The sequence below is a fragment of the Apodemus sylvaticus genome, chromosome 10, assembly GCF_947179515.1.
Source record: "Apodemus sylvaticus chromosome 10, mApoSyl1.1, whole genome shotgun sequence".
NCBI lineage: Eukaryota > Metazoa > Chordata > Mammalia > Rodentia > Muridae > Apodemus > Apodemus sylvaticus.
Window position 1 is genome coordinate 36810429 of NC_067481.1, and position 26840 is coordinate 36837268.

Here is a 26840-nt window from a genome sequence, read left to right on the forward strand (position 1 = left end):
AGTTGCCCAAGGTCACATTGTAGGATGGCTTTGGCTCCTGGGAAAGGGTCATTTCAATTCGTATCTGGAGATAGACAAGACTTGTGGGGATGCTGTGGCCCCTAAGGGACGTGTTGCTCTACCATATTTCACTCTAGAAAAAACCTGAACAGGCCGTCAGGTGTTCAGGTGTGACTTCGCGGTTGGTGGAGGCACGTGGCAGTGGGCAGGACTCCTTGGGGGTGTGGCCTCGGGCCCCGGGCTCGTCCAAGCAGACGCTGCCACATCATCGAGCCACTCCCCCACCACTCTCAGCCAGTCGCACGCGCGGAAGTAAACACCCCTACGTCATCAGGGCGCGCCCTCGCCTTTCCCCTCCCATCTCCTCAGCTCCGTGGACGTGCTCGCTTCTTCTCCGGACCGGGTCTATGTCCCGGTTTCCCGCCGTCGCGGGCAGGGCGCCAAGGCGGCAGGAGGAGGGCGAGCGGCCAATAGAGCTCCAGGAAGAACGGCCGTCAGCTGTTCGCATCGCTGACAGAGGTGCGGTCCGCGGGACGCTGTGGTAGCCGGAGGGAGTTATTTGCGGGGCGAAAAGTACATCTGTGGGTGGCAGAGGAGGTGGGGAGGAAGCTTAAGAGGTTCTTTGGGTCTTTTAAGTCTGACGGCGAACTTTGCGTCCAGTGAGCACTTTGGATTAGAAGGGGGCGGTGCCAAGCCCAAGTTGGGTGAGAACCTCGCTGGGGGGCAAGAAAGTGGACCCGAACGCCCAAATGCCTTCTGCGGTTCTACAGCCTCATAAAGCCTTTGTTCTCTACCCGTTCATCCCCCTCCCCTTCGTCGGGCCGCCAGCCTGCCTTTGGGTACGGTATGAAGGGAGCCCGTTTCCAGGAGCCAGTTTCCATGGTTACCCACCACTTGGCCTTCTGGGATATCAGTCACTCTGAACAGGGACCTAACTTGAACTGTGAATCAGAAGCAAATACAGGTGGCTTCTTATTCTTCTCAGAGTTGTTCCGCTATGCTCAGGGTTTTGGTCTGTTTAATAAAATTGAGTTTAGTACTTCTATGTAGGTATGCATACATACACTTTGCCTTGTGCTCCACTGTCAAGTACGGTTACACATCAACAATGTCGAAGTTGTTTGATTTTAACAAAAAGTTATTCGGAGTTTATAAACTTCCACGAGTGATTTGTACATGGTTGATGTGTAACCAAAAAGTCATAGATTGATCTTTCCTGTTGTGTGATTCCTGTGCATTCTTCTTTCCGGTCTGAGACATCTTGTCAAAGAGATATTCTCAGGTGTTTTAATTGCACAAATGTTTTTGTGTTGTTACAGAAGAGAAAGGATGCACATCACAGGAGGGAGGAACAACTCCAACGTTTCCTATTCAGAAACAAAGGAAAAAGCTCATTCAAGCTGTGAGGGACAATTCGTTCCTCATCGTTACTGGAAATACAGGAAGTGGTAAAACAACTCAACTCCCTAAATACCTTTATGAAGCAGGTAATTTTATTCTTGGATTAAATTGGAAGCACTAAAGAGAAAAAACTTCTTTAAGGTTTAATAAAAAAGTACTGTAATGTACAAATGCCCATTGCTGCCTTGCTTTTCCAGATCCTTAACACTCCCCATGTTTCCTTGTCTTTCTGGATTTATTTCAGGCTCTGGAATTGTTGGGGTGATATTTTTAATTACTGTAATGATGATAATGTTGATATTTTTAATTACTGCAATAATGATGATGATGATAGAAGAAGAAGGCTGATTGTGGTGGTGCACCTTTTAATCCCAGCACTTGATAGGCAGTTAGGAACATCTCTGAGTTTTGAGGCTAACATGGTTACATAGTGAGCTCCGGGCCAGCTATGGTTATATGATGAGGAGGAAAAAAATAAAAGGATGTTAATTTTCTTTTTTAGGATAAGATTGTCTTGTTAGCCAGTGAGAACTGAAACAATTGTGAAGCGGAAAGGATAGTTGATCTCTGTTGCTGACATATTTTTGTTGTTGGGGGTGTTTTTTTGAGACAGGGTTTCTCAGTGTAGTCCTGTAGACCAGACTGTCCTGGAACTCACTCAGTGGACCAGGCTGGCCTGGGACTCAGAGATGCACCTGCCTCTGCCTTTGACTGCTGGGATTATAGGTGTGTGCCACCACTATCCTGCTGTTGCTGGCATTTTATTCTTTCTCTAGACCTTTATTAGGCAAATACTCTCAGATTCTACCAGAGTCAAGCAAACAAATTACCAATAAAGTGTGTGCCTCATCAGTGGGACAACATTGTCTTTCATAAGTTTGGAAAAGAGATTATTTTGTATATAATTCATATTAAAATAAAAGTTAAGTTTGGAGATGCTAGAGAGATGGCTCAGCAGAGGAAAGCTCTTGCTGCTTTTTCAGAGGACCAGATTTTTGTTCCCAGCACCTACATTGGCAGCTCACTACCACTTATAATTCTAGTTTTGGGGATTCTGATACCCTCTTCTGGACTCCAAGGAACCTAAATATGCACATTCAAATACAGAGATATACAGACTATACATAAATAAAAACATATCCTTTGAAGTTTTACTTTTTTTTTTTCTTTTTTCCAAGACAGGGTTTCTCTGTGTAGCCCTGGCTACCTTGGAACTCAGAGAACCACATGTCTGTGACTCCTGAGTTCTGGGATTAAAGATGTGTGTTGCCATTGACTGGGAAATTTTTATTTATTTATTTATTTATTTATTTATTTATTTATTTATTTATTTATTTGAGAATAGCCTGTCTGTGCTTTTGGAGCAAGCCTCCATCATGCCTTGCTCTGAGTCCCAGGCCTAATCTGGTTCATCTGTCCTAATCTGACGTTATTTGTTAAGGTATACCATCATCTTATATGCCATTGAGAAAGAAAGTGCTGCCGGGCGTGGTGGCGCATACCTTTAATCCCAGCACTTGAGGAGTCAGAGGCAGGCAGATTTCTGAGTTCGAGGCTAGCCTCTAGTCTACAGAGTGAGTTGCAGGACATCCAGGGCTATACAGAGAAACCCTGTCTCGAAAAAGAAAGAAAGAAAGAAAGAAAGAAAGAAAGAAAGAAACAAAGAAAGAAAGAAACAAAGAAAGAAAGAAAGAGCTACTAACTGCACTGTGCATATCCATTTGCGGAGATGTTAAAATGGTTAAAATGGCTACAAAATGTGTGCAAAAGTGGTATATTTAAATCCAATTTTACCTCTGAGGCAAAGACAAGTTTAGGAAGTATGTGGAGTTTTTTGCATTTCAGTTTTACAATTCTTGGCTTAAGCCAATTGCAACACTAATGCCATAGTATAGCTACTTTCAAGGCAGAAGATGAACAGGGCCCAGGAGTCTGAAACCAATATGGTAGACAAATGAAATCTTGTCAAAAAGTAAAACAAACAAACCAAACTTACAGAATCCTTGGCCTATTCTTTAAATGCTTTTTAAATTTTGAAAAATAAAAACCTCAAACCTAATTAACGTGTGTATTTAGAATGGCTATGGTTTTTTTTTTTTAATTTCCTTTTATATACTATCTGTGTATGTATGTATAGGCACATATAGGACACAGTGTGCATGTAGAGGTCAGAGGATAACTTTAGGGAGTCAGTTCTTCTGCTGATATGGGATCTGGGGTAGAACTCGGATCATCAGGTAAGCATGGTTACCTACTGAGCTCTTTGGTCTATGAATGTGAGTTTCTATTTTAAACTAATAGTAAGATTTTTTAATGCAAATGTACTTCAGTAGGTTGCTGATTTATAGGGTTTTTTTTTTTTTTTTTTTTTTTTTTTTTGAAAATGTACTATTTGTAGTGATTGACCAGGAAAAGTTTTAATTTTAGTTCAGTAGGAAGAAACAGTTGCTAACTAAACTCTGTGTTTATATCCTGGTTTTAATAGGGTTTTCACAGCATGGTATGATTGGTGTGACTCAGCCACGAAAAGTAGCTGCCATATCAGTTGCTCAGAGGGTTGCTGAAGAAATGAAATGCACTCTGGGATCTAAAGTAGGATACCAAGTTCGTTTTGATGATTGCAGCTCCAAGGTATAAAAATGTACTAGTATACATTTAAAATACTACAAATGTACGCCCCAGCCCTTATGTGTTTCTTTCTGTGATTTTGATTATGCACGAATGTGTTGAGGCCAGAGAACAATTTCTAGTGTTGTCTTCCAAGTGCCATGTATGTGATTTGTTGTTTATTTTTTGTTTTTAAGATAAGGTCTCTCACTCTCCCAAGTAGGTTGGCTCCTTCATAAAAAGAAAAAAAACATTTTTTAAGGAGTTGGGGGAACAGGACATGGCCTTTGGAGGTAGCTCGTTGGTAAAGTACCTGTCTGACAAGTATGAGGTCCTGAGCACCATCTCCAGAGTCCATATAGAATAGTTCAGTTTGTTTGTGTGTTTGGTTTTGTTTTATTTTAACTTTTTATGAACATAAGTGTGTTTCCAACCAGTGTCGTTGTATACCATGCCTGGTACCCAAGGAGTTTAGAAAAGGATGCCAGATACCCTAGAACTAGAATTACAGATGGTTGTAAGCTACCATATAGGTACTGGGAACTGAATCCTCATCCTCTGAAAAAAACAAATGTTCTTAACCAACCACTAAGGCATCTCTATAGGCCCTAAAATTGATTTGTGTTGCATATTGTTAAGGCTTTGTCTTAGGTACCTGATTCTTTATCTCTCCATCCTCAACTAGATTATTCATTATCAGATGATGTTTGTCTTAATTAAGGTTTTACTGCTGTGAACAAACACCGTGACTGAGGCAACTCTTATAAAGGACAATATTTAATTGGGTCTTGCTTATAGTTTCAAAGGTTCAGTCCATTATCATAATGGTGGGAGCATGGCAGCATCCAGGCACACATGGTGCTGGAGGAGCTGAGAGTTCTTCCTCTTGTTCAGAAGGCAGCTAGGAGAAGACTGACTTCTAGGGAGCTAGGATGAGGGTCAGTGACACACCTACTCCAACAAGTTCATACCTCCAAATAGTGTTACTCCTTGGGCCAAACATATACAAACCATGACAATATTAATGTTTATTTTTCTTTCTTTCTTTTTTTTTTAGTGTTTATTTTTCTTTATGTGCTTCTTTCCAATCATAGGTTCCTTGACGTGTTGGTTGAATTTTTTTTAAAAAATTATTACTAGAGACTGGAGAGATGGTTCGATGGTTAAGAATACCTGGGACCTGGGTTCAATTCCCAGCATTCATATAATGTCTCATAACCATCCATGGCCTCAGTTCCAAGGCATCTACCAGGCACACATGGTGCACATACACTTATATGAACAAAAGATTCATACATAGAAAGTAAATAAATAGATTTTAAAATGTATTTATTACTTTAAAAATCCATTTTATGTATGGATATTTTTTGTCTGCATGTATGTCTGTGTACTACATGCATTTCTGGTGCCTGAGAAAGCCAGAAAAGGGCATTGGGTTTCCTAGGATTGGAGCAATGGTTGGTTGTGAACTGCTTTGTGGGTACAGGGAGCCAAAATAAGACCCTCTGCAAGAGCAGTCAGTGCTCTTCAACAATGACTGTCGTCTCTGCAGCCTCAGTGTTGGCTGCATTCACACTTAAACTTTGTTCTGTTATAATAAAATGTACACTGTATAAACTTAACCATTTTAAGTGTACAATTCAATACCATCAGATATAGTCACAGTTTACAGTGTTGTGTAACGATCACTGTTAGTTTCAGAACTTTTAAAAATCTCAAGCCAAAACTGTGTATTCGCCGGGCGGTGGTGGCACACACTTTTAATCCCAGCACTTGGGAGGCAGAGGCAGGCAGATTTCTGAGTTCGAGGCCAGCCTGGTCTACAGAGCGAGTTCCAGGACAGCCAGGACTATACAGAGAAACCCTGTCTCGAAAAATACCAAAAGAAACAAAACAAAACAAAACAAAAAAAAAAACAAAAAAAAAAAAACAGAAATTGTGTATTCAGTCCATGTAGGACTGATCTCTCTATGAAGATGCATAGGTAAAGCAAAGTGGAATGACACAGTATTTTTACCTTGTGTCTTTTGCATCACACTTAGCTGTTTTCAGAGTCTATCTAGTGTATTAATTTGGTTTTCTTTATTGTGATAAAGCAACAACCAAAATTAACTTGGGGAGGAAAGAGTTTATTTGTCTATAGGTTACAGATCATCTTTGAGGGAAAGCAAGGTGTAGGAAAAGAAGCAGAGGCCACAGTGGTGCTGACTGGTTTGCTTTCCATGGCTTCCTCAGTTGACTTTCTCATAGAACTGCCTAGGACCAGGTGTCCCAGGAGGGCACTGTTCACGTCAGTCCTTAATCAAGAAAAGGCCCACAGACATGCCAGAGGCTAATCTGTGAGGACAGTTTCTCAGTTGAGGATCCCATTTCCCAGGTGGCTGTAGTTCATATCAAGTTGACAAAGACTAGCCAGCATATTCAGTGTTGTGTCTTCGTGTTCTTGAAGTTAGTAGATAATTTGACAACTTAATAACAAAGTCAGTGAAGTTTTTTAGTTTGTTTGCCATACCACAGATAGAACCTAGGGCCTGTGCATTCTAGAGAATGCAAGCCCTTGGCAGCTGAAGTATCCCTCTTACCTTGTCTGTAAGTATTTATCTTGCTATATTCCAGGCACCTCTTTGTATCTTCTTATTGGTAATTTGTTCTATCTCAGGACACTCCCTTAGTTCCTGTCTGTATAAGTGACATGGTTTATAGTTAACCAACCATCCTTGTTATACACAGCTTTATATTCTCTTTTATGTAGAACTTGGTGATTTGATCTATGCATTTGGGGGTAGAGACTTAGTTAAGTCATGGTGAAGTTTTGTGATGCTACAAGTTGATGTCCTCTGCTTTATGTTAGGAAACAGCAATCAAATACATGACTGACGGGTGTTTACTCAAACATATTTTGGGAGATCCAAATCTTAACAAATTCAGTGTCATTATTTTGGATGAAGCCCATGAAAGAACTTTAACTACGGTGAGTATTTTATTTATTTATTTATTTGTTTGTTTATGTTTGATTAATGAGAAGTTCATTTGTTTGAGGTAGCTTTTTCTTGTATGGAGAATTGCCTTCTCTTACATTTTAATCTTTTAAACTAGAAATCCCTTGGATATAATAGCAGTCTATTTTACATAGGTCAGGGCTGGCATGATGGCATACACCTTTAACCCCAGTGTTGAGGAGGCAGAGGTAGGCAGATCTCTAAGAGTTTGAGGCCAGTGTCTATAGAAGAGTTCCAGGCTAGCCCATGCTACATTCTCAACAAACAAAATAGGCTCCATGGGCTGGGGATGTGGCTCAGTTGGTAGAGTGCTTTCCTGGCATGCACAAAGCCCTAGGTATGATCCTCAACATCATGGAAATGGTGGTATGGTTATACACTCCTGTAATTCTAGTACTCTTGAAGTAGAAGCAGGAGGATCAGAAGGTCAAGGTCCTACTTGACTACATTAGTTTCAGGCCAGTTCTGCGCTACTTGAAACTGTCTCAAAAGTAAATATTCCTAGTACTCAGGAAACACAGGCAAGCAGATCTCGGTGAGTTGAGGGCCAGTCTGATTTACTTAGTGAGTTCTAAGCCAACCTGATCTAAATAGTGAGACCAAGCTTCAATGAGAGAGAGACAGAGACAGAGACAGAGAGACAGATAGATCAAATAAATAAAATAATAAAATATTAGCATTTTTGGCTTACTAGCTTTTCCTTTCAGGATATCTTATTTGGTTTACTGAAGAAGCTGTTTCAGGATAAGTCTCCTAACAGGAAAGAACATTTAAAGGTGGTGGTGATGTCAGCAACTATGGAGCTAGCCAAGCTCTCTGCATTCTTTGGAAATTGCCCCATATTTGATATACCTGGAAGACTCTATCCTGTCAGAGAGAAATTCTGCAATTTGATTGGCCCACGAGACAGAGAAAATACTGCATATATTCAAGCGGTATTACTTTGCAATCTTCTTTTATCTTTTGTGTGTGAGATTTCATTTACTTGGGTAGTTTGGTAATTTATCTTGTTTTTATAAATTTCATTTATTATACTGTATGTATAATGTGTTGGGGGATGTTCCCATATGCTATGGCATGCATATGAAGGTCAGATGACAACTCTCTAGCCTTTGTTGTCTCCATCTACCTTTATGTGGGATCTAAAGATTAAACTCAGGTCATCCATCAAACTTGTATGGCAAGCACCTTACCCAGTGAGCCACCTTGGTTCTCTTATTGTATTTTATCAGTAGCCTTAATGAATGCTAGTATTTTTGGGAGCCTGAGTGAAATTTTTTGTGTGGTACAAGGGGATATGGTAGTCGAGAAGCAAGTATGTTATACCTGCATATCATTTTTGTGTGTTTTTTGTTTGTTTGCTTGCTTTAGATTGTGAAAGTGACCATGGATATTCATTTGAATGAAATGGCTGGAGACATCTTAGTTTTCCTGACTGGTGAGCATTCCCTGCTAGGTTTAATAATGTCTCTTATTTGTTAGCCAGATGTAGTGGTGGATGCTGTTAACACTAAAACTCTGGAGCGTGAGGCAGGAGGATTACTGCAAGTTCTAGGATAGATAGGTGTATGTAGTTCAGGATTAGCCTGGGCTATAAGACCCTGTTTAAAAACAAGAAGGAACAACAACAAATAACCCTCAATAGGTCAATAAATAAATAAGTAAATAAAACGGTTTGTGGTTTTTGAGACAAGGTCTTTCTTGATACATTGTCCAGAGTGTTCTGAGAGAACAGGAACACAGCACTGCTTGGTTGATGTCTTATTTTCGAATGGAGGAAATGTAGCACCAGAGTAGACTGCTGCTTCTCTGAGGAGTGTGTACTCTGTCAGCTGTTCCCTTATCTCTTTATTATTCTCTGTTAGATAACAGGTACACAGAGTGGCAGGGTCACCAGTAAGCACATGAGAACCACACTGCCCTGTCACAGAAAGAGATTGACTCTGTAAAGGGGATTGGTTTAGCCGGTGGTGGTGGTGGTGGTGGTGGTGGTGGTGGTGGTGGTGGTGGTGCACGTCTTTAATCCCAGCACTTGGGAGGCAGAGGCAGACAGATTTCTGAGTTCGAGGCCAGCCTGGTCTACAGAGTGAGTTCCAGGACAGCCAGAGCTACACAGAGAAACCCTGTCTTGAAAAAAAAAAAACAAAAACAAAAAAGGGGGGGGTTGTTTGTTTGTTTTTTGTTTTGGTCTTGCATACTGCACATAGAGTTCAAACTTGGCTAAATAAACCTGGTTCTGAATGATTAATTCTGTTATTCAGATGGCATCCCAACTGTCATTTCTTGAAGTGGTGAGATGGTAGTATTGATAAAGTGTGGCATTCATGTATTGCAGACAAGCTTGTAGAAGCTTGGGGCAGGGGTCAAAAATAGAAGAGTTAGATTCAAGAGTAGTGAACCTCTAACTAGCTGCTTCTGAGCAGGATGAATCATTCCATTGTTGAGTCTGAAATGAGACATTTAAACTGTATCTTTGCCTTTTGGAAGTTAAATTCAAGTTTTGAATTGTACCTGGATTCAGTGCTTTCTGTACTAGTTTTCTTTGTGTGTGAGTAATTCAGTAAACAAAATAAATGCTTTTGTTTGTTTAGAAATCAGGAACATCCTTCTGCTTAAATTTTGTTGTTGAGGTTGGGCATATCCTACATGCTTTTCTTCTTTTAGATCAAAAGAATGATTTAGAATAACCTTAAACTAATTTTAAACTGGACTTTAAAATAATCTTTAAAATTTGCAGTTCAATTCCCCAAGTTTTCTAACTTCTCCTTTCAGGCCAGTTTGAGATAGAGAAGAGTTGTGAGCTGCTTTTTCAGATGGCGGAGTCTGTTGACTATGATTATGATGTACAAGATACCACGCTAGACGGCTTGTTGATCCTGCCATGTTACGGCTCTATGACAACAGGTAATTCCTCACTAGGAAAGAAAACATGACTGGCTGGTAAAGAGTTTTAAATGATTTCTTTTTTTTTAATTCATGTATTCCTGTGTGCATTAGTGTGAATATGTATACAAGCTTCTGGGGGCCAGCCAGGCTAGCAGGGGTACCTTGCATACCTCAGTAGTGTAGTTATAGGCAGTTCTGAATTGCTTAATATGGGTGTTGGGAACCAAACTCTGGTCCATTCAAGAGCAGCAAGAGATTGACCACTGAGTTATCTCTCCAGCCCCCTTTAAAAATGTTTTTTATTGAATTACAGTGCATATATTCAGAAAAATTTAGAGAGCTTCAGTGCGTAGAACAAAAAATTCTACAAACTGATTTCAATTTTATAACTCCCATGCCTTAGCACAAATCATGAAATAGAGAAGTAGAGCCATCATCCCTTGAGAAAACTGATTTTGCTTAAGACCCTTTCATGGTGACTTCTGAGAGCCTTGTGTCTCCGTCTTAGTATTTTAAGAGTGGATTATGTGTTCTTTCAACAGAACAGAGGTACTTGTGTGTATGTGGGGTCTTTGAAATGAGGACTATAAGCTCTCAATACTTAGTTTGCAATGGCTCCAAAATTTATAGAAATCTTACGTATTTGGATATGTCTTGCATTAAGCAGTGTGGACTTTCTTTCTCTATGATCATGTAGTTGGGATATGTGTGTATGTTCAAAGAGGATATGCAAACTTTTAGTATTTGGCTATAATAAATACTGTTGAATGAGAGAATTTGTTCTGTAAAACTTCTTTTTTATTTGATTAGACTTATAAAATTAAAAGGATGTCGTGACTGGAGAGATAGCTCAGTGGTTAAGAGCACTGACTGCTTTTCCAAGCGACACATGGTAGCTCACGCCTGTAGCTCCAGTTCTAAAGGATTAAAGCCTGCTTCTGGCCTCCTTGGGCACTGAACACGTGAGGTACACAGATATACATGCAAACAAAACACCCATATGCATAAACAATAGTAATAATAACTTTTTAAATTAATAACTATAAAGATGTTAACCAGAGACTATTGTAGTTTGATTAAATAACCAGATGTTATTTTTGAAATCATTTGTGATAGGCACTTGGTAATAGATTAGTGTTCTCCATTTTATATCTTAAAAGCAATTCTTCCTTCCTTCCTTTCTTTCCTTCCTCCTTTCCTTTCCTTTTCCTTTTCCTTTTCCTTTTCCTTTCCCTTTCCCTTTCCCTTTCCCTTTCCCTTTTCCCTTTCCCATTCCCATTCCCATTCCCATTCCCATTCCCATTCCCATTCCCATTCCCATTCCCATTCCTTTCCTTTCCTTTCCTTTCCTTTCCTTTCCTTCTACCTCCCTCCACCTCCCTCCCTCCCCCTCTCTCCCTCCCTCCCCTCCCTCCCTCTCTCCCTCCTTTCCTTCCTTCCTTCCTTCCTTCCTTCCTTCCTTCCTTCCTTCCTTCCTTCCTTCCTTCCTTCCTTCCTTCCTTGTTTTTGTTTTTTGAGACAAGATGTCTCTATGTTGCCCTGGCTGTCCTGAAACAAGCTTTATAGACCAGGCTGGCCTGGAACTCCAGAGATTCATCTGCCTCTGCCACTTGAGTGCTGGGATCAAAGGTATGTGCCACCACAGCCAGGCTTACAGGCAATTCTTAAGGTTCTCATTGTTTTCTGGACTTAAATAGTTTTTGTGACTAATAAATTCAGAACCCACGATGAAGCATCAGCATGGTGGTGTGTGCCTGATCCCTGTGACTGCTTTTTTTTCTGAGGCTGTTGCTAGCCCTTCTTCCCTGGCTTTGTTTTCCTCAGTGAAATGAGACTATTTCTTAAGGTTTGCATTTTAATTTGATGTTTCCTTAACAGTTTGGAGAGGTCTCAGACTTACTTGCCAGTTCCGTGACTGACTCTTGAGAATCTTTTCCAGTTCTTTCTTGCTCCTGAGCATATATCTCTTGAGTCTTGTAAGTCAGTGTTCTGGCATGTGCATTTATTGTCCCAGATCTTCCAGCCCAAGGCACACACCACCACACTTGGCCCTTCACCATGGGTTATGAATTTATTAGTCACAAAAAAATTATTAAGTCCAGAAAACTTTTAGAGGTGTTCTTTTACCAAATCATTTCTTTCTTTTTTAACCATTGCTAGAGTTGGGATCTCTCTGGCTCTCACTCTCTCTCGCTCTCATGCTCTCTCTCTCTTCATGTGTATGTGTGTGTGTGTGTGTGTGAGAGAGAGAGAGAGAGAGAGAGAGAGAGAGAGAATTGAGTTGTTCTATGCACTGCTAATTTATTTTCCATGATTTCCATGATTCAATTTGCCATCCATCTCCAGTGGTAAACATTCTTTCCAAAAGTACACTTCTGGTTCCACTATGACTGCCAGATATGATCATCTTTATTTTTGAGTATATGTAATTTTCTGTGCTCATGTATATATCTATGTGATGGGAGTTGTTGTATGACTTAGTATGGATATAACTATCATTGGAGGTTTTGGGTTAATTTTTCTTTTGAGTACTGCCATGGGTAAGCTATTGCTGGTCCATTATGAGAATAATAATTGTTATAGTAGTTTTAGCAATGCAAAGAGGCACTGAGGAGACGAGGAAGAGAGAGACCTCAGATGCCTGGGATCTGCCCCTCCTTTAAAGATTTTTCTTAAAGATGTATTTTTATTATTTTTAATTATGAATATCTCCCTGTGTGGGTATGTGCACAGTATTGCTGGTGTCTGCAGAGGCATTGTGTCCCTAGACTAGTAGTTGTAAGCAGTTCATTGTGAGCTGCCAGATATGGGTGCTTGTGAGAAGAGTATGTGCTCTCATAACATGCGCCATCTCTGCAGCCTGTGGGTTCTTTCAGTGCCTTTTAGTCTGGTTACTGCATCACTGCACTTTTCTGTATTGTTGTTTTTGTGGGTATTGGGGATACTTTTATAACTTTTATAACACTTCTTTGCATTGTTGTCATGGTTTGGTGACATAGAAGTTTCACTTGAGTGTAAGGAGATGGAGAAGCGTTTATCGTTTGTGGCTTATAGAAAGGAGTTTTACACTGACCCATAGCTGGGTTTGATGAATAGGTAAAACAAATGAGAGGATATTATTATGTAGCCTAGGCTGGTCTTGAGCTTGGGATCCTTCTGACAGTCTCCTGAGTACTGGATTTATGGGTGTGAAACATCACATGGAGCTAAAGGCAGATATTTTCTAGTCACTCTTCTGCATTAGCTATGATATTGTTTATTAAATGAATATCTTAAAATGTCTTCCCAGTTAAAACATCTAATATTTCCATCTGTCAAATGTGGACAGGTGCTATGCAGTCTCTTCTAAGATTACATAAACTTAACTTACTCTTTGTCCTAGACTGTGCCTAGCAACCACTTATGACCTTACTGTAGGAGATATTTTTATAATTATGTGTAAATGTGTGTGTGTTTGTGTGGATGTGTGCAAGTGTGAAGCAGGTACATGAGAAGTCCAGAGGAGGGTGTCAGGTCCTTTGAGCTGGAGTCGCAGGCTGTTTTGAACCTTCCCACGTGGACTCTGGGAACTGATATGGGTGCTGGGATCCAAGTAGGGGCCCTCCATGAGAGCAGTGAGTTCTCTTCACCTCTGAGACCGCTCTCCAGCTGGAGTTGAAAATCTTAAAAGTGAAATAGTCTTACTTTTTGTCATTACAGTTTATATTCCATATTATTTAAGAGGTGATAAACTAGGTGTAGTGGCACACACCTTTAAATCCAGCACTCCGGAGGCAGCCTCGTCTATAAGGAGAGTTCTAGGACAGCAGGACAGCCAGGGGTACACAGGAAAGAGAAAGAAAAGTGTGGGGGGGGGGTGGGGGGGGTGGAGATGGGGGACGGAGAGGGAGATGAAAATGCAACTTGTAATGAAAATAAATCATTTCTTTTAAGCTTGATGTCCAAAAGGGAATGTTTTAAACCTTTTTCTCCCCCCCCCCAATATATATTTTAGATCAACAGAGGAGAATATTTTTGCCACCTCCACCTGGAATTAGAAAATGTGTTATATCCACCAATATTTCTGCAACATCTTTGACAATAGATGGGATCAGGTACAACTTTTAAAAGTCTTTTGTTTGTTTGGTTGTTTGTTTGTTTGGTTGTTTGTTTGTTTGGTTGGTTGGTTTTTTGAGACAGGGTTTCTCTGTGTAGCCCTGGCTGTCCTGGAACTCACTCTGTAGACCAGGCTGGCCTCAAACTCAGAAATCCCCCTGCCTCTGCCTCCCAAGTGGTGGGATTAAGCCAGGGACCACCACTGCCTGACAGGTCTTTTGCATGTATGCTAGCAGAGGTAAGATGGCAGCTTGAGGATGTTGGAGCTTGTGGGTCCTAGAATTGAATTCAGGTGGCCAGACTTCATACACAACCCTTTTCCCACTGAGCTGTATTGTTGCCTCTGGTTTAGCAACTTTTGTAAACTCTCTAAAAGTGAGGCAGTCATTTGGTTAGTCATACCTCATTACAGACTTTGCAAACCCATGTTCTTCACTGAGACTCACTTGGCCCCTGTTGTTTAGTATTTCTTAAGTGTATTTTCAGTGCGCATACACACAGAGGCTAAAGGACATTGGGTATCCTCTTCTGTCACTCACCCTGTTCCTTTTGAGGCAGGGTTTTTCACTGAACCTAGAGCTCCTGTTTTTTATGGGGCTAGCCATACAAACCCCGTTATTCTCTGTCTCCGCCTGCTCTGCTGGAGCTAGGCACGCCAGGACCGTGCCTGGATGGTTACATTGATGCTGGCATCAGAATGCCAGTCTCCACAATTGCACAGCAAGTGCTTTCAACTGCTGACTCATCTTTCCAGCCACTTTTTAAATGTTCTTAACTTATGCTCACTTTTTTTTTTTTTAAATTAGGGTCTCACTGTGTAGACCTGGCTGATCTGGAGCTCACTAGACCAGGTTGGCCTCAAATTCAAATCTGCCTGCCTTTGCTTCCCAGGTTTTGTAATTAAAGGTATGCACCAGCACACCTAGCTCACTTTTCATTTTTTATAATTACTGTTGCTTTAAATGGGAAATGGACTAGGAAATACACTCTGGATTGTATTTGGTAACTAGGTCTTTTTTCCTAAATACAAGATAATACTTATAATGTTTCATTGGTTTCAGCCAGCTGTTTTTCTATCATATTAATGTGGACCTTGCATAATCTGATATGCCTTTCTGTCTTCCACACAATTTGGTAATTTAGTATTTATGTGGAAATAGCATTTCTTCTCACTTCCTTGTGAAACTGAATTATGGTACAAATCTCTATTGTTTTGGGTGTAATCAATAATACAGACCAATTTTGAGTAAAATGAGAATCACCTGCAAAGTTTATTTCTGGATTCATAGCTAGTGTGAGATTCTTTCAGGCTTTTGAGCCACATCCCTTTCTGGTACTTATTTTTTATCCAGTGTATTTTATATTCTTAACTAAATCTGTCTGCCTGCCATACAAAGACCACAGTCTCTAAGACTCAATTATATTTCTTTTGCGTGAATGAGTAAAGAGAAATTAATTTTCTTTTTCTTAGAAAAAATGGTTAAGGGCTGGAGAGATAGCTCAGTGCTTAAGCATACATACTGTTCTTTCAGAGGACCTGGGTTCAATTCCTACCCACCACATGACAACTCAAAACTGCTTCTAACTCCAGTTTCATGTGATACAGTACTCTTTCCTGGACTCTGAAGGCACAAGACACACACACACACACACACACACACACACACAAACGCACAGAGGGAGAGACAGAGACTTAAAAGAGCATTTGCTGTGACTGGCGGGGACCTGGTTTCAATTCCCAGCATTCACATGGTAACTCAAAACTGTATGACCTCCACCAGTTCCAGGCGTTCTAGTGCCATTTTCTGGCCTCTGTGTATTCATATGTGTATATATGTGTGTATATATATGGCAAAACATCTGTGTGCAGGAAAAATAAAAATCGGGCTGGAGAGATGGTTCAGCAGTTAAAAGCACTGACTGCTCTTCCAGAGATCCTGAGTTTGGTTCCCAGCAACATGGTGGCTCACAACCATCTGTAATGGGATCTAATGTCCTCTTCTGGTGTGTCTGAAGACAGCTACAGTGTGTGTGTGTGTGTATATATATATATACATATATATATATATATGTAAGTAATTCTTTAAAAAAATGAAAATAGCGGGCAGTGGTGTTACACGCCTTTAATCCCAGCACTTGGGAGGTAGAGGCAGGCGGATTTCTGGGATTTCTGAGTTCGAGGCCAGTCTGGTCTACAGAGTGAGATTTCTGAGTTCGAGGCCAGTCTGGTCTACAGAGTGAGTTCCAGAACAGCCAGGGCTACACAGAAAAACCCTGTCTCTAAATAAATAAATAAATAAATAAATAAATAAATAAAATGGTTTTTTATCCAGGTGAGTTGAAATGCATCTAATTCTAGCATTCAGTAGGCCAAGGCAGGAAGATTGTAAGTTTGGGTCCATACTGATCTACATAGTGACTACAGAGTCCCCTGGGCTATATAGTAAAACCTTACGCCAAAAATAAAATATAAATAAATATTTAAAATTTAAAAGAAAAAAAAGTAATTTTTTTTATAAAGGTGTTAGTAGAGAAGTAGAATACATTGACTTCTGTAATTTTATGTTTCCCAAATGGGCAAAAGCCTTCAATATTGATTAGTAAAATGATAGACTTGGTACTTTTCCTCACTTAACTCTTTACTCATCTGGCTCTACATTGGCTTAAAATGGAATGGTAAAGAATTAGATTTTGAGTCTGTTGCAACAGTTTATAGGTGAGTGTGAACCCTATTTAATAATTTTAAAATGGACATTTAAAATTTTAACACATTTATAGTTTGTGTAAGTACTACTTCTAACCAGTTTCAAAATATTTGATCACCCAAAATAAAACTCTTTACCCACTGAGGCATCTTGCTGGCTCTGAATTTGTCAGGTTTTGTTTTTATTTTATGTGTATTCATGTTTTTCGTGTATTTATGTCTGTGTATCTCATGCATGCAGTGCCCATAGAGGCCAGAAGGCTGTTGGATCCCCTCTGACTGGAGTTACAGGTGGTTGTGAGCCTCCACGTGAGTGCTGGGGTTCAAGCCCTAATCCTCTATAACAAAAGCCAGTGTCTGTTTTGAGAATGAAATTGCTAGATCATATGGTAATTCTACTTCAGCTCTTTGAAGAGTGGCCAAAATGTCTCCCTCATCACCACTGTTCCTTTGTGAGGGTCTTATTTTACCATCAGCTGTGTATGAGGAGTCCATAGAAGCCATTTCTTTTTACATTTATTTATGTGTTTGTGTGTGTGTGTGTGTGTGTGTGTGTGTGTACATGCAGAGGACCACTGTGTGAATGGGTTCTTGTCTTGTACCATCCTGGTTCCAAAGCTTGAAATCAGGTCATTGGCTTGTTGGCACGTGCCTTTACTCTGAGCCACCTCACCAACCTGACTTTCAAATTTTATATTTAATGTAAATAATGCAGTGACTGAGGGAGAAAAGGAGATTCTGAAGTGGTTAAAATTAGCAAGTTTAGGGGCTGGAAAGATAGCTTAGTGGCTAAGAGCACTGCCTGCTGTCAGTTGGTGACACTGTCTGTGAACTTAATTTCCAGAAGATCCACTGAGAGCCACCTTCTTGCTTTTGTGGCCATAGACATGCATGTGGTGCACAGTGAGAAGGGTACTGGAAAGCACTGCTGCACATAAAATAAAATAAAAATTAACACACCTTGACTTACTTTCTAGCATTTAACTTGCTTTCATTCTTTTAGATATGTGGTGGATGGAGGCTTTGTGAAGCAATTAAATCATAACCCGAGATTAGGGCTGGACATCCTGGAGGTGGTTCCTATTTCAAAGTAAGTCTCTTTATCTAGCCTTTTAATTCAATAACAGCTGGTTAGAGTATTTCTACTTGGTTTGAATGTTGGAAGTAAAATATTTGTCAAGCTCACAAAACAGTGTTGGGACTGTGTTTACTTTCTCCTGCAGAAGTGAAGCTCTACAACGAAGCGGCCGAGCTGGCAGGACGGCCACAGGAAAATGCTTTAGGATTTACAGTAAAGACTTCTGGAACCAGTGTATGCCTGATCATGTGATCCCAGAGATTAAGAGAACTAGTTTGACATCTGTAGTTCTGACATTAAAGTGCCTTGCCATACATGATGTCATAAGGTACGTTGGCAACCCTGAAAGAGCTATGGCTAGAACGAAAGAAGCCTGCTTATTTCTCGGAAATTGTTCTGTGTCATTTGACTGATGTGTCCCTGAGATTGAAGCTCACCTGTTTTCAGGGTTGGTTTTCATGTTGACTGCTTTTCAACTAAACCAAAAATGTTAATCCACCTAAAATAAAATTAATGATTTTAGCCATTTTAAAGTATACAGTTCAGATTGTTGTTAGTAGATTCACAGTGTTATGTGACCATTACCACTTTCAGATTGCAGAACATTTCTATCAGTCCCAAACTGCTGTCACTGAAGATTGAGGGATCCAGAAGTAAACAGTATTTAACTACTATTTGTCTTTGTGTTTTTTGAAATTTTTATTTCCATATAAAGCTTCTATCACTTTATTGAGATCCTCTGATCATATTTATTTTGGATCGTGAGTTAGCCCCTAATAGCTGAGCCATCTTTCCAGCCTCCTTTGCTTATATTTAAACTTTGGCTTTATAAGGCTTTTTTATGCTGATACTTATTTGATTAACTTAAGTGACTACTGTTTTGTTTTGTTTGTTTTGAGACAGAATTACACTATAACTCTGGCTGTCCTAGAATTCACTATGTAGACCAGGTTTGCCTCAAACTTACAGAAATTTGCCTGTCTCTGCCTCTTGAGTGCTGGGATTAAAAAGTGTGCACCACTATTCCTGACTTGATCACTGTTTTTTGTGGGGTTTTTTTTGTTTTTGGGTTTTTGTTTTTTTTTGTTTTTTTTTTTTTGTTTTTTTTTTTGTTTTTTGTTTTTTTTTGTGGTTTTTTGAGACAGGGTTTCTCTGAGTAGCCCTGGCTATCCTGGAACTCTGTAGACCAGGCTGGCCTCCCAACTCAGAAATCCACCTGCCTCTGCCTCCCAAGTGCTGGGATTAAAGGCATGTGCCACCACTGCCAGGCCAATATTAATTTTTAATTTAAGACATGTGACTGTAATTCTAATTAGAAAGTGGTTTTTAGAGCCATATGTAATGGCACATAGCTTTTTTGTGTGTTAGTTTGAGTCAGGGCCTCCCTCACTAAATAGCCCTTGCTGTCCTGGAACTCACTATGATGACTAGACTGGCTTCAGCTCTGCTCCTGCTCTTTCCTCTTGAGTGCTGTGTTTATAGGCAACCCAGACTCTTAGGAACCCAGTTTGGTTGGTTTCAAGTAAGACTAGAGATTTTGTTGTTGTTGTTGATGATGAAACGGAGTCTTACTATGAATTCCTGGCTAGCCTACAACATGTTCTATAGACCAAGCTAGTCTCAAACACACAGTGATCACTTGACTTTGACTTCTAGTTACTGGTATTATAGGTGTGCAGCACCCTCTCTGTCTCAAGACTGGCGATTCTCTAATTGAGAATGCAGAGCAAAACATGTAAAATTATACCAATGAGAAAGAAGTACCAAAAAGCCATTGAAAGAACCAAATGATCAAACAGGTTTGAAACTTTCAGATTAATCCAGATTTAAAAAGTGTTGTTATAGCTTCTCATTTAGTAAGAGGAGCCTCTGAAAGCAACTGCCCAGTAAGCTTGGCACTAATTCCTAGGATACTCTCAAAGAACTACAGAGTACAGATAAGCAAGAGTGAATATACATTAGAGATAAGAATTCATATTCTTACTAGTTCATTTTAAATTACTTGTATGTACTGTTATTATTCTCTTGCTTTAAATTTTTTATTAATTTTTATGTATATGGATATTTGCCTCCATATAAATGTGTGTATTTTTGCATGCGTGGAAATCAGGAAAGGGTATTAGATCCTCTGGAGTTACATATAGTTATGAGCCACCATGTGAGTATTAGGAACCAAATCTGAGTCCCCTGTAAGATCCTCAAGTGCTCTTAATGCTTGAGCCATCTCTCCAGATGCTATTGCTGGTTTTTGAGAAAGGGTCTCATGTTTTCCAGGCTGGATTTGAACTTGATATGTAACTGAGACTGGCTTTGAACTCATGATCCTTTTGCCTTTATTTCTCAGGTGGTAGGATTACAGGTTTGTACATTACAGCACATACCTGTAATCTTAGTCCAAGGAGAGCTGAGGTGGAAAGACTGCTGGGAGGAGTGTGGGATACACAGCATTCCTGTCTCAAATAAGACCATAAAAGACAGAAAGGAAAACAAGAAACAAATCAGGTGTAAGCCTTGTGTGGTAGCACTTTATTCTCTGAGCCATTTCCCTTGTAATTTATTTAATTTTACTTATTGGGAGGCAGAATCGGGTAGTTCTCTGTGAAATCAAGGACAGCTCTCAGTTACTATTAGATAATTTGAATTTATCTAGTAGTTGCTTTCTCTTTATTTAGATTGTGTGCACACACATATGTGCACATATGGAGGTCAGAACACAACTTTAAAAAATCAGTTCTCTTCTTCCACCATGTTGTCTTAGAGACAGAACTCATTGTCAGGCTTGATGGCAACCCCTTTACTCACTGATCCATCTTGTTGGTCCTCTCCTTTGTTTTGTAAACATTCAGTAAAAACAGTTTTGCTTTCAGAAGAAAAGAGAGAGTAGTTCCCTACAAAGTATGAGTCAGGATTGGTTAAGAACACTGACAGCTCTTCAAGAGGACCTGAGTTCAATTCTCAGCAACCACATGGTGGCTCACAACCATCTGTAATGGGATCTGATGCCCTCTTCTGGAGTCTGAAGACAGCTACAGTTTACTCATATACATAAAATAAATAAATCTTTTAAAGGGGGGGGGGGGGCGGGCAGCTGGAGAAATGGCTTAGCAGTTAAGAGTACTAACTGCTCTTCCAGAGGTCCTGAGTTCTATCTCCAGCAACTTCATGGTGGCTCACAACCACCTGTAATAGGATCTGATGCTCTCTTTGGTGTGTCTGAAGACAGCTACAATGTAAATAAAATAAAAATAACTTATAAAAAATGATAAGGGTAATGATGGGAATATTCTATTCAGCCAAGGAGAATAAAAAGATGTGCATTTTGAATGAGAGGAATGTGATTCAGAAAAAGCACAATTTTCCTGGTGATAAAATGTTTTCAAAGAGAAGAGGACTTGAAAAATGGATCCAGGCTAGGTGTGGTTATGTACAGCTTTAATCCCAGCACTTCAGAGGCAGAAACAGGAGACTCTAAGAGTTTGAGGACAGCCTAGTTTACATAGTGGCTTCTAGGACAACCAGGGCTATCAAGAAAGATACCTTGTCTCAAAAAGAAAACAAAACAGAATGAAGAAAGAAATGAAGAAAGAAAATAAGGTGGAGAAGTGAAATTTTTTAAGGAAATTTTTATGAAGGGTGTTAAAAGTACTGCTATGACTAATCCTGATTTTCTCCTATCTCATTTAAATATATAGGTTTCCATATTTGGATCCACCTAATGAAAGACTTATTTTGGAAGCACTTAAACAGCTTTACCAGTGTGATGCTATTGACAGGTAAAAAATACAACCCAAACATGCTAGTCTTTTTGTTTGTTTGTAGCTATGTAGCTCAAGCTATAATCCTCCTGCCTCAGATTTTTAAGTACTGGAATTATAGGTATGATTTTGTGCTCCTGGCTTGTCCATTTTTTTTTAAGACCGGTTCTAAGTGTTTAACAGTAGAAAGCAATTTATTTCAATATGAGTGAATTGTTTTACATAAATTTAAAGTCTGTCCTTGGTCTTTGTTCACTATAATTCCTACTTAAACACTGTACCATAAAGATATTTTCTTGTAGTTAGACATGGTAGTGCATGTCTGTAATGTGTAATCTTAGTACCTGGGAGCCTGAGGCTGACATTTGAATTGCTGAGAGGAAAAAAAAAATCCCTTAAACAGCCAAAAAGTTCTGTAAACCAGGAGAAGAAATGAAATGTTTTTAAAAGCCAACTATTTATTTTATTTATTTTTATTTTTTTAAAAGATATTTATTTCATGTATGTGAGTACACTGTAGCTGCCTTCAGACACACCAGAAGAAGGCATCAGATCCCATTACAGATGATTATGAGCCACCATGTGGTTGCTGGGAATTGAACTCAGGACCTCTGGAAGAGCAGTGAATGCTCTTACCTGCTGAGCCATCTCTCTAGCCCTTTTAAAGCCAAACTATAGCAGCCTCTGCACTACTGTTTAATGGGTTTCAGTGCGAAAGTCATTATTAATACCATTTTAGTGCCAAGCATTATTCTACGTACATAAAAATGCTAAGTACACTTTATTGTCATGATTGTGTGTTGAGATGAGGTTTAATAATTTTGACTCCTTCATTTCTTCAAGGACATCTCTGTGCTCTGTTAAATGTTTGTAGCTTTATAGTACTGTCTTTGGTCCTATTGAGTAGATATTTGGATGTATCAGACTTCTGGGCTGGTGAGATAGCTCAGGTGGCCAAAGATGCCTGCTGTTAAATCTGACAATATGAGTCTGATCACCCAGACTCTTGTGATGGAAGAGGAGAACCATTTTCCTTCAGTTGTCCTCTGACCATCCCTCCCCCTCTCATACATGTGCTGTTTCATTAGCATGCACATACAGTATTTAAATAACTACACAACAAGAAAGTCAGGGAGTAAGGCTTCTGACAGCAGAAGATTTATTTTTTGTTTTTTTAAAAGATAGAGTTTCTCTGTGTAGTCCTGGTTGTCCTGGAACTCGTTCTGTAGACCAGACTGGCCTTGACCTCAGAGATCCACCTGTCTGTACCTCCTGAGTGCTGGGATTACAGATGTGCATCACCACTGCTCGGCCTTTTTGTTGTTCTTGCCAGTGACCACAATGGTTTATTCTTTAAGTTGAATTTCTAGGGATGAGTTGTAGTAATTCAATTATATATTACTTATTCTGAACGATGAGTGTTGTATTGTCCCAGATTTGAAATGCTTCTCTTTCTGTTAAGGAGTGGTCATGTGACAAGATTGGGTTTATCTATGGTGGAGTTCCCTCTCCCTCCACATCTGACGTGTGCAGTGATCAGGGCTGCTTCTCTTGACTGTGAAGATTTGCTGCTTCCAATTGCAGCAATGCTATCCGTGGAAAATGTCTTCATCAGACCTGGTGAGCACTTTATCCTATTTATTTTAAGAGCTCTTCTTTGTATTACATTATTTTATCTATTCATTTATGTGTGTGCACATGTGCACAAGTATATGTGTACTCAGGACACACACACCACAGCGAATGTATAGAAGTCAAATCAACTTGGAGGAGTTGGTTCTCTCGATCCACTGGCTGGATCCTGGAAATCAAACTATAATTGTCATGCTTGGTAAGTAGGTTTTATTTTTTGTAAAAAGTTTAATTGCTGGTTATGGTGAAATATGCCTGTAAGAAATGCTGTCTTGAGATAGAGGCAGAGGATCCTGATTTAAGGCTACATTGGGCAGCCAATGTGACCCTGTCTCAAATAAAATAATACACTGTCTGTCATCCTGTGCCTTATAGACTGTTTTCTTTAGAAAAGTTTTACATTAACAGAAAAATGAGGAGTAAGTTTAGAAGGTTCCAATTCTCTCAGCCACACATTTTCCCCAGTTACTACTGTCTTTTATTTGTGAAGGATGTTTGCTGCTTTTGATGGTTTTTCCGTATATCCAATACCTACCATTGCAGAATCATAACCAATAGTTTTTACTTGTTTAAACATTTCTTGTTCTCTCTTCATTCATTCCCACATCATTTCTCTCAGGTTGTGCCTTGGTTTCCAGGTACGAATGAGAATATATGTGTTCTCTCTCTCTCTCTTTCTCTTTCTCTCTCTCTCTCTCTCACACACACACACACACACACACACTAAACTAACCCAATTGACATTTGCTTTTATTAGTTTTTATAATTTGCCATGTCCAGAATGCCTTCTATTTGTGAACAGTATGTAACATTTCAGGTGGACTTCCTCACTTGCCAGTGTGTCTGTATTTTGTAACATGATGCTTGATTTCTTTGTTTAGTCACTAAACTGAATTCCATTCTGTTACAAAAAATTGTTTATCCACTTACTAAACGCAATGGTTACCTTTTGGATGGTTAAAAAAAAAAAGTTGCAGGCAGGTGGTAGGAGTGCACCTCATTAGTCCACTCCTTCAGTTCCAGCACTCAGGGGGCAGAGGCAGGCAGATCTCTAAGTTCAGGGACAGCCAGGGCTGTACAAAGAAACCGTGTCTCAGAAAGCCAAAGTAAAAAAAGTTGCAATAACATCATTATAACATCATTGTCCAGTTTGTTTGTTTGTTTGTTTTAGAATTTCAAAATAGGATAGCCCTGGCTATTCTGGAACTTACTATGTAGACTAGGCTGGCTTTGAACTTCGTGAGATCTGCCTGCCCCTATCTCCTGAGCACTGAGACTAAAGGTGCACACCACCTCCTCCTGGATGTTAAGTGTTTTCTTCAAATCTTTGGCTTATCCTTTCATTGTTTTGGCATTGCCTTTAGTAGACAGAAGATTTTGATTTTAATGAAGCCCAATATAACTGTTTTCTTATGTGTTTTTAGTGCCTTACCAATGAGGTCATTGCTGTACTATAGTCATCTGGATTCTTCTCTTAATGTGTCATATAGTAGTTGGATGTACATTTGTTTCTATGCCATTTGTTCAAAATATTGTTTCTCTTTTGAAATGCCTTCCTTCCCTTTGTCATAGATCAGTGACTATTCTTGTAGGAGCCTTCTTTCGAAGTTAGATAAGGTAACCCCTGACTGTGTTCTTCCCTTCAGTACTGTCCTAGCTGTTCTGACTCTCTTCCTTTCCACATGAACTGCAGAATCAGTTGAAATCAATAAAATGACTTGGTGGGAGCCAGGCAGTAGTGGCGCATGCCTGTAATCCCAGCACTTCTGAGTTCGAGGCCAGCCTGGTCTACAGAGTGAGTTCCAGGACAGCTAGGGCTACACAGAGAAACCCTGTCTGAAAAAAACAAAACAAAACAAAAAAAGACTTGGTGATTGTGTGATATAGTAAACCAAGTTAGGAAGAATTACCATCTTAGAGTGTGGAGACTCTAACCAGTACATGAAGCCTGGCTGTTTATTCTGGTCTCCAGTAATTCACAGAGACTTTTAGGGGCCTTACCATACATCTCTGAGACAGGAAACAGGATAAGTAGTTTTATATTTTGTTATCCTTTAACTTAGTTGTTTGGCATAGGAAGTATATAACATTCCTAGTCGAAAGTTAATTTCCCTTCAGGATAAAGCTAGATAATAAGGTGAACCTTTGTTCTTTTGTGGTAAATTAGTAATACATTAACTTGTTTTCTTAGAATGAGAAGAACAGGTAGTTCAGCCCTTTATCCATAGAGTATTTTTTAAGGTTTCTGTGTCCTTGTATCTTTTCCTCTCTTTGTTTCTTGGTGTGTCAGTATGAGACATTTTAACACGTGTTGGGTTTTTTGTTTTTGTTTTTGTTTTTTCACCTAGGGAAATAACTTTTCCCACAGGGACCTTTGGAGTAGTTGCTATGCCTTGTCAAAAGCTAATACCATAACAATAGAGTATACACCTCACTGGCCTTTCTTTTTATAGGCTATGAGTATTGGGTCCAGACTAGTTTGTCACTGCCATAATTATAATGGTGGATCTATTTTTCTGTAAAAGTACTGTGTTATTGCATCAGTCTGCTGCCTACCCCAAATAGACCTCAATTTTAACTGTCAACATTATGATTCTTGGGCTTGCAAGATGGCTCAGTGAGTTAAGGCATTTGTTGCCAAGTCTGATGCCCTGAGGTTTTCATTTTTTGTTTTTTGTTTTTGTTTTTAATGCGGATAGTGTTTTGCCTACATATATATCTGTGCACCGTATGCTTGCCTTGTGCCTGGCGTGGCCAAAAGAGGATGCTAGATCCTCTGGAACTACTGAGAACAGTTAGTTGTCTTAACTGTTAAGCTAAGTCCTGGTGTCCTGAGTTCCTCAGAATTCAGAACATGATGGAAGGAGAGAATTAACTTTTATAAGTTGTTCTCTGACTATTACAGACATGCCTTGGCAAATGAGCATACACAAGCACAAATAAATACATTTTTTTACAAAATTATAAAGTCTCATAATATGCCCAGTTACAATTTTTTTCCCAGTAAAATAGTATGTACAATAAATAATGTTGCTCAGTTTTTATTAGAGTATCAAAGCTAAAGTTACTTCCAAAATTCCTGGTGAGTATGAAGTAGAAGTAAAAAGTTGAGTGCTCCAACTGTCCTATTACCCAGGTATCTGACCATGACCTTAGCTTCTCAGGCCCCCATGTTTTTCATTTAAAAACATGTGTAGTGGTGCATACCTGAAATCCCAGTATTTTAGAAGTTAACACTGGAGGAACTCAGAGAGTTTGAGGCCATCTTGGGTTTTATAGTAACTGTATGACCAGCTGTGTGTAAAAAAGGGGGGGGGGGGCTGGAGGGTGAAGCCTTGTTACCTTGTCTCAGGGAACCAAAAGGGAAAAACTAAAGAATACCAAAACCAACAACAACCACAACAAAACCAGGATATTGGATCCAACTCTAACCTAACTCCAATAGCTAAGGATAGAAAAAGAATCAGGCAGAGGGGGGACATCAAGTGGTTTCCAGGACCTCATTTACATTTTAAAGGCATAATTAAATATAGTGAAAGGTATGCACATTAGTGTAAGTCAGCACATTTGTGAAATGGATACACCCATATAGCAGGAACCCCTACAGATAGAGAATGTTTGGGGCTGGTGACATGACTGAGTCATGTCATAAGAACTTGCCATCAATGTTGATAATGTGAGTT

The 26840-nt window shown here is 39.6% G+C and overlaps 1 protein-coding gene across 1 annotated transcript in view; it reads left to right on the forward strand.

Moving 5' to 3' along the window:
• The first annotated feature begins 337 nt into the window (after nt 1-337).
• The window catches only part of Dhx40 (DEAH-box helicase 40), a 38474-nt gene continuing 11971 nt past the window's right edge, over nt 338-26840 (forward strand). The window contains exons 1-12 of the mRNA XM_052194320.1: nt 338-519; nt 1320-1487; nt 3887-4032; nt 6860-6979; nt 7715-7942; nt 8379-8445; nt 9780-9911; nt 13888-13987; nt 17696-17782; nt 17916-18098; nt 21463-21543; nt 22988-23145. Of these exons, the coding sequence (XP_052050280.1) occupies nt 408-519; nt 1320-1487; nt 3887-4032; nt 6860-6979; nt 7715-7942; nt 8379-8445; nt 9780-9911; nt 13888-13987; nt 17696-17782; nt 17916-18098; nt 21463-21543; nt 22988-23145 (1582 nt within the window). The 5' untranslated portion in view covers nt 338-407. The remainder of the gene's footprint in view (nt 520-1319; nt 1488-3886; nt 4033-6859; nt 6980-7714; nt 7943-8378; nt 8446-9779; nt 9912-13887; nt 13988-17695; nt 17783-17915; nt 18099-21462; nt 21544-22987; nt 23146-26840) is intronic.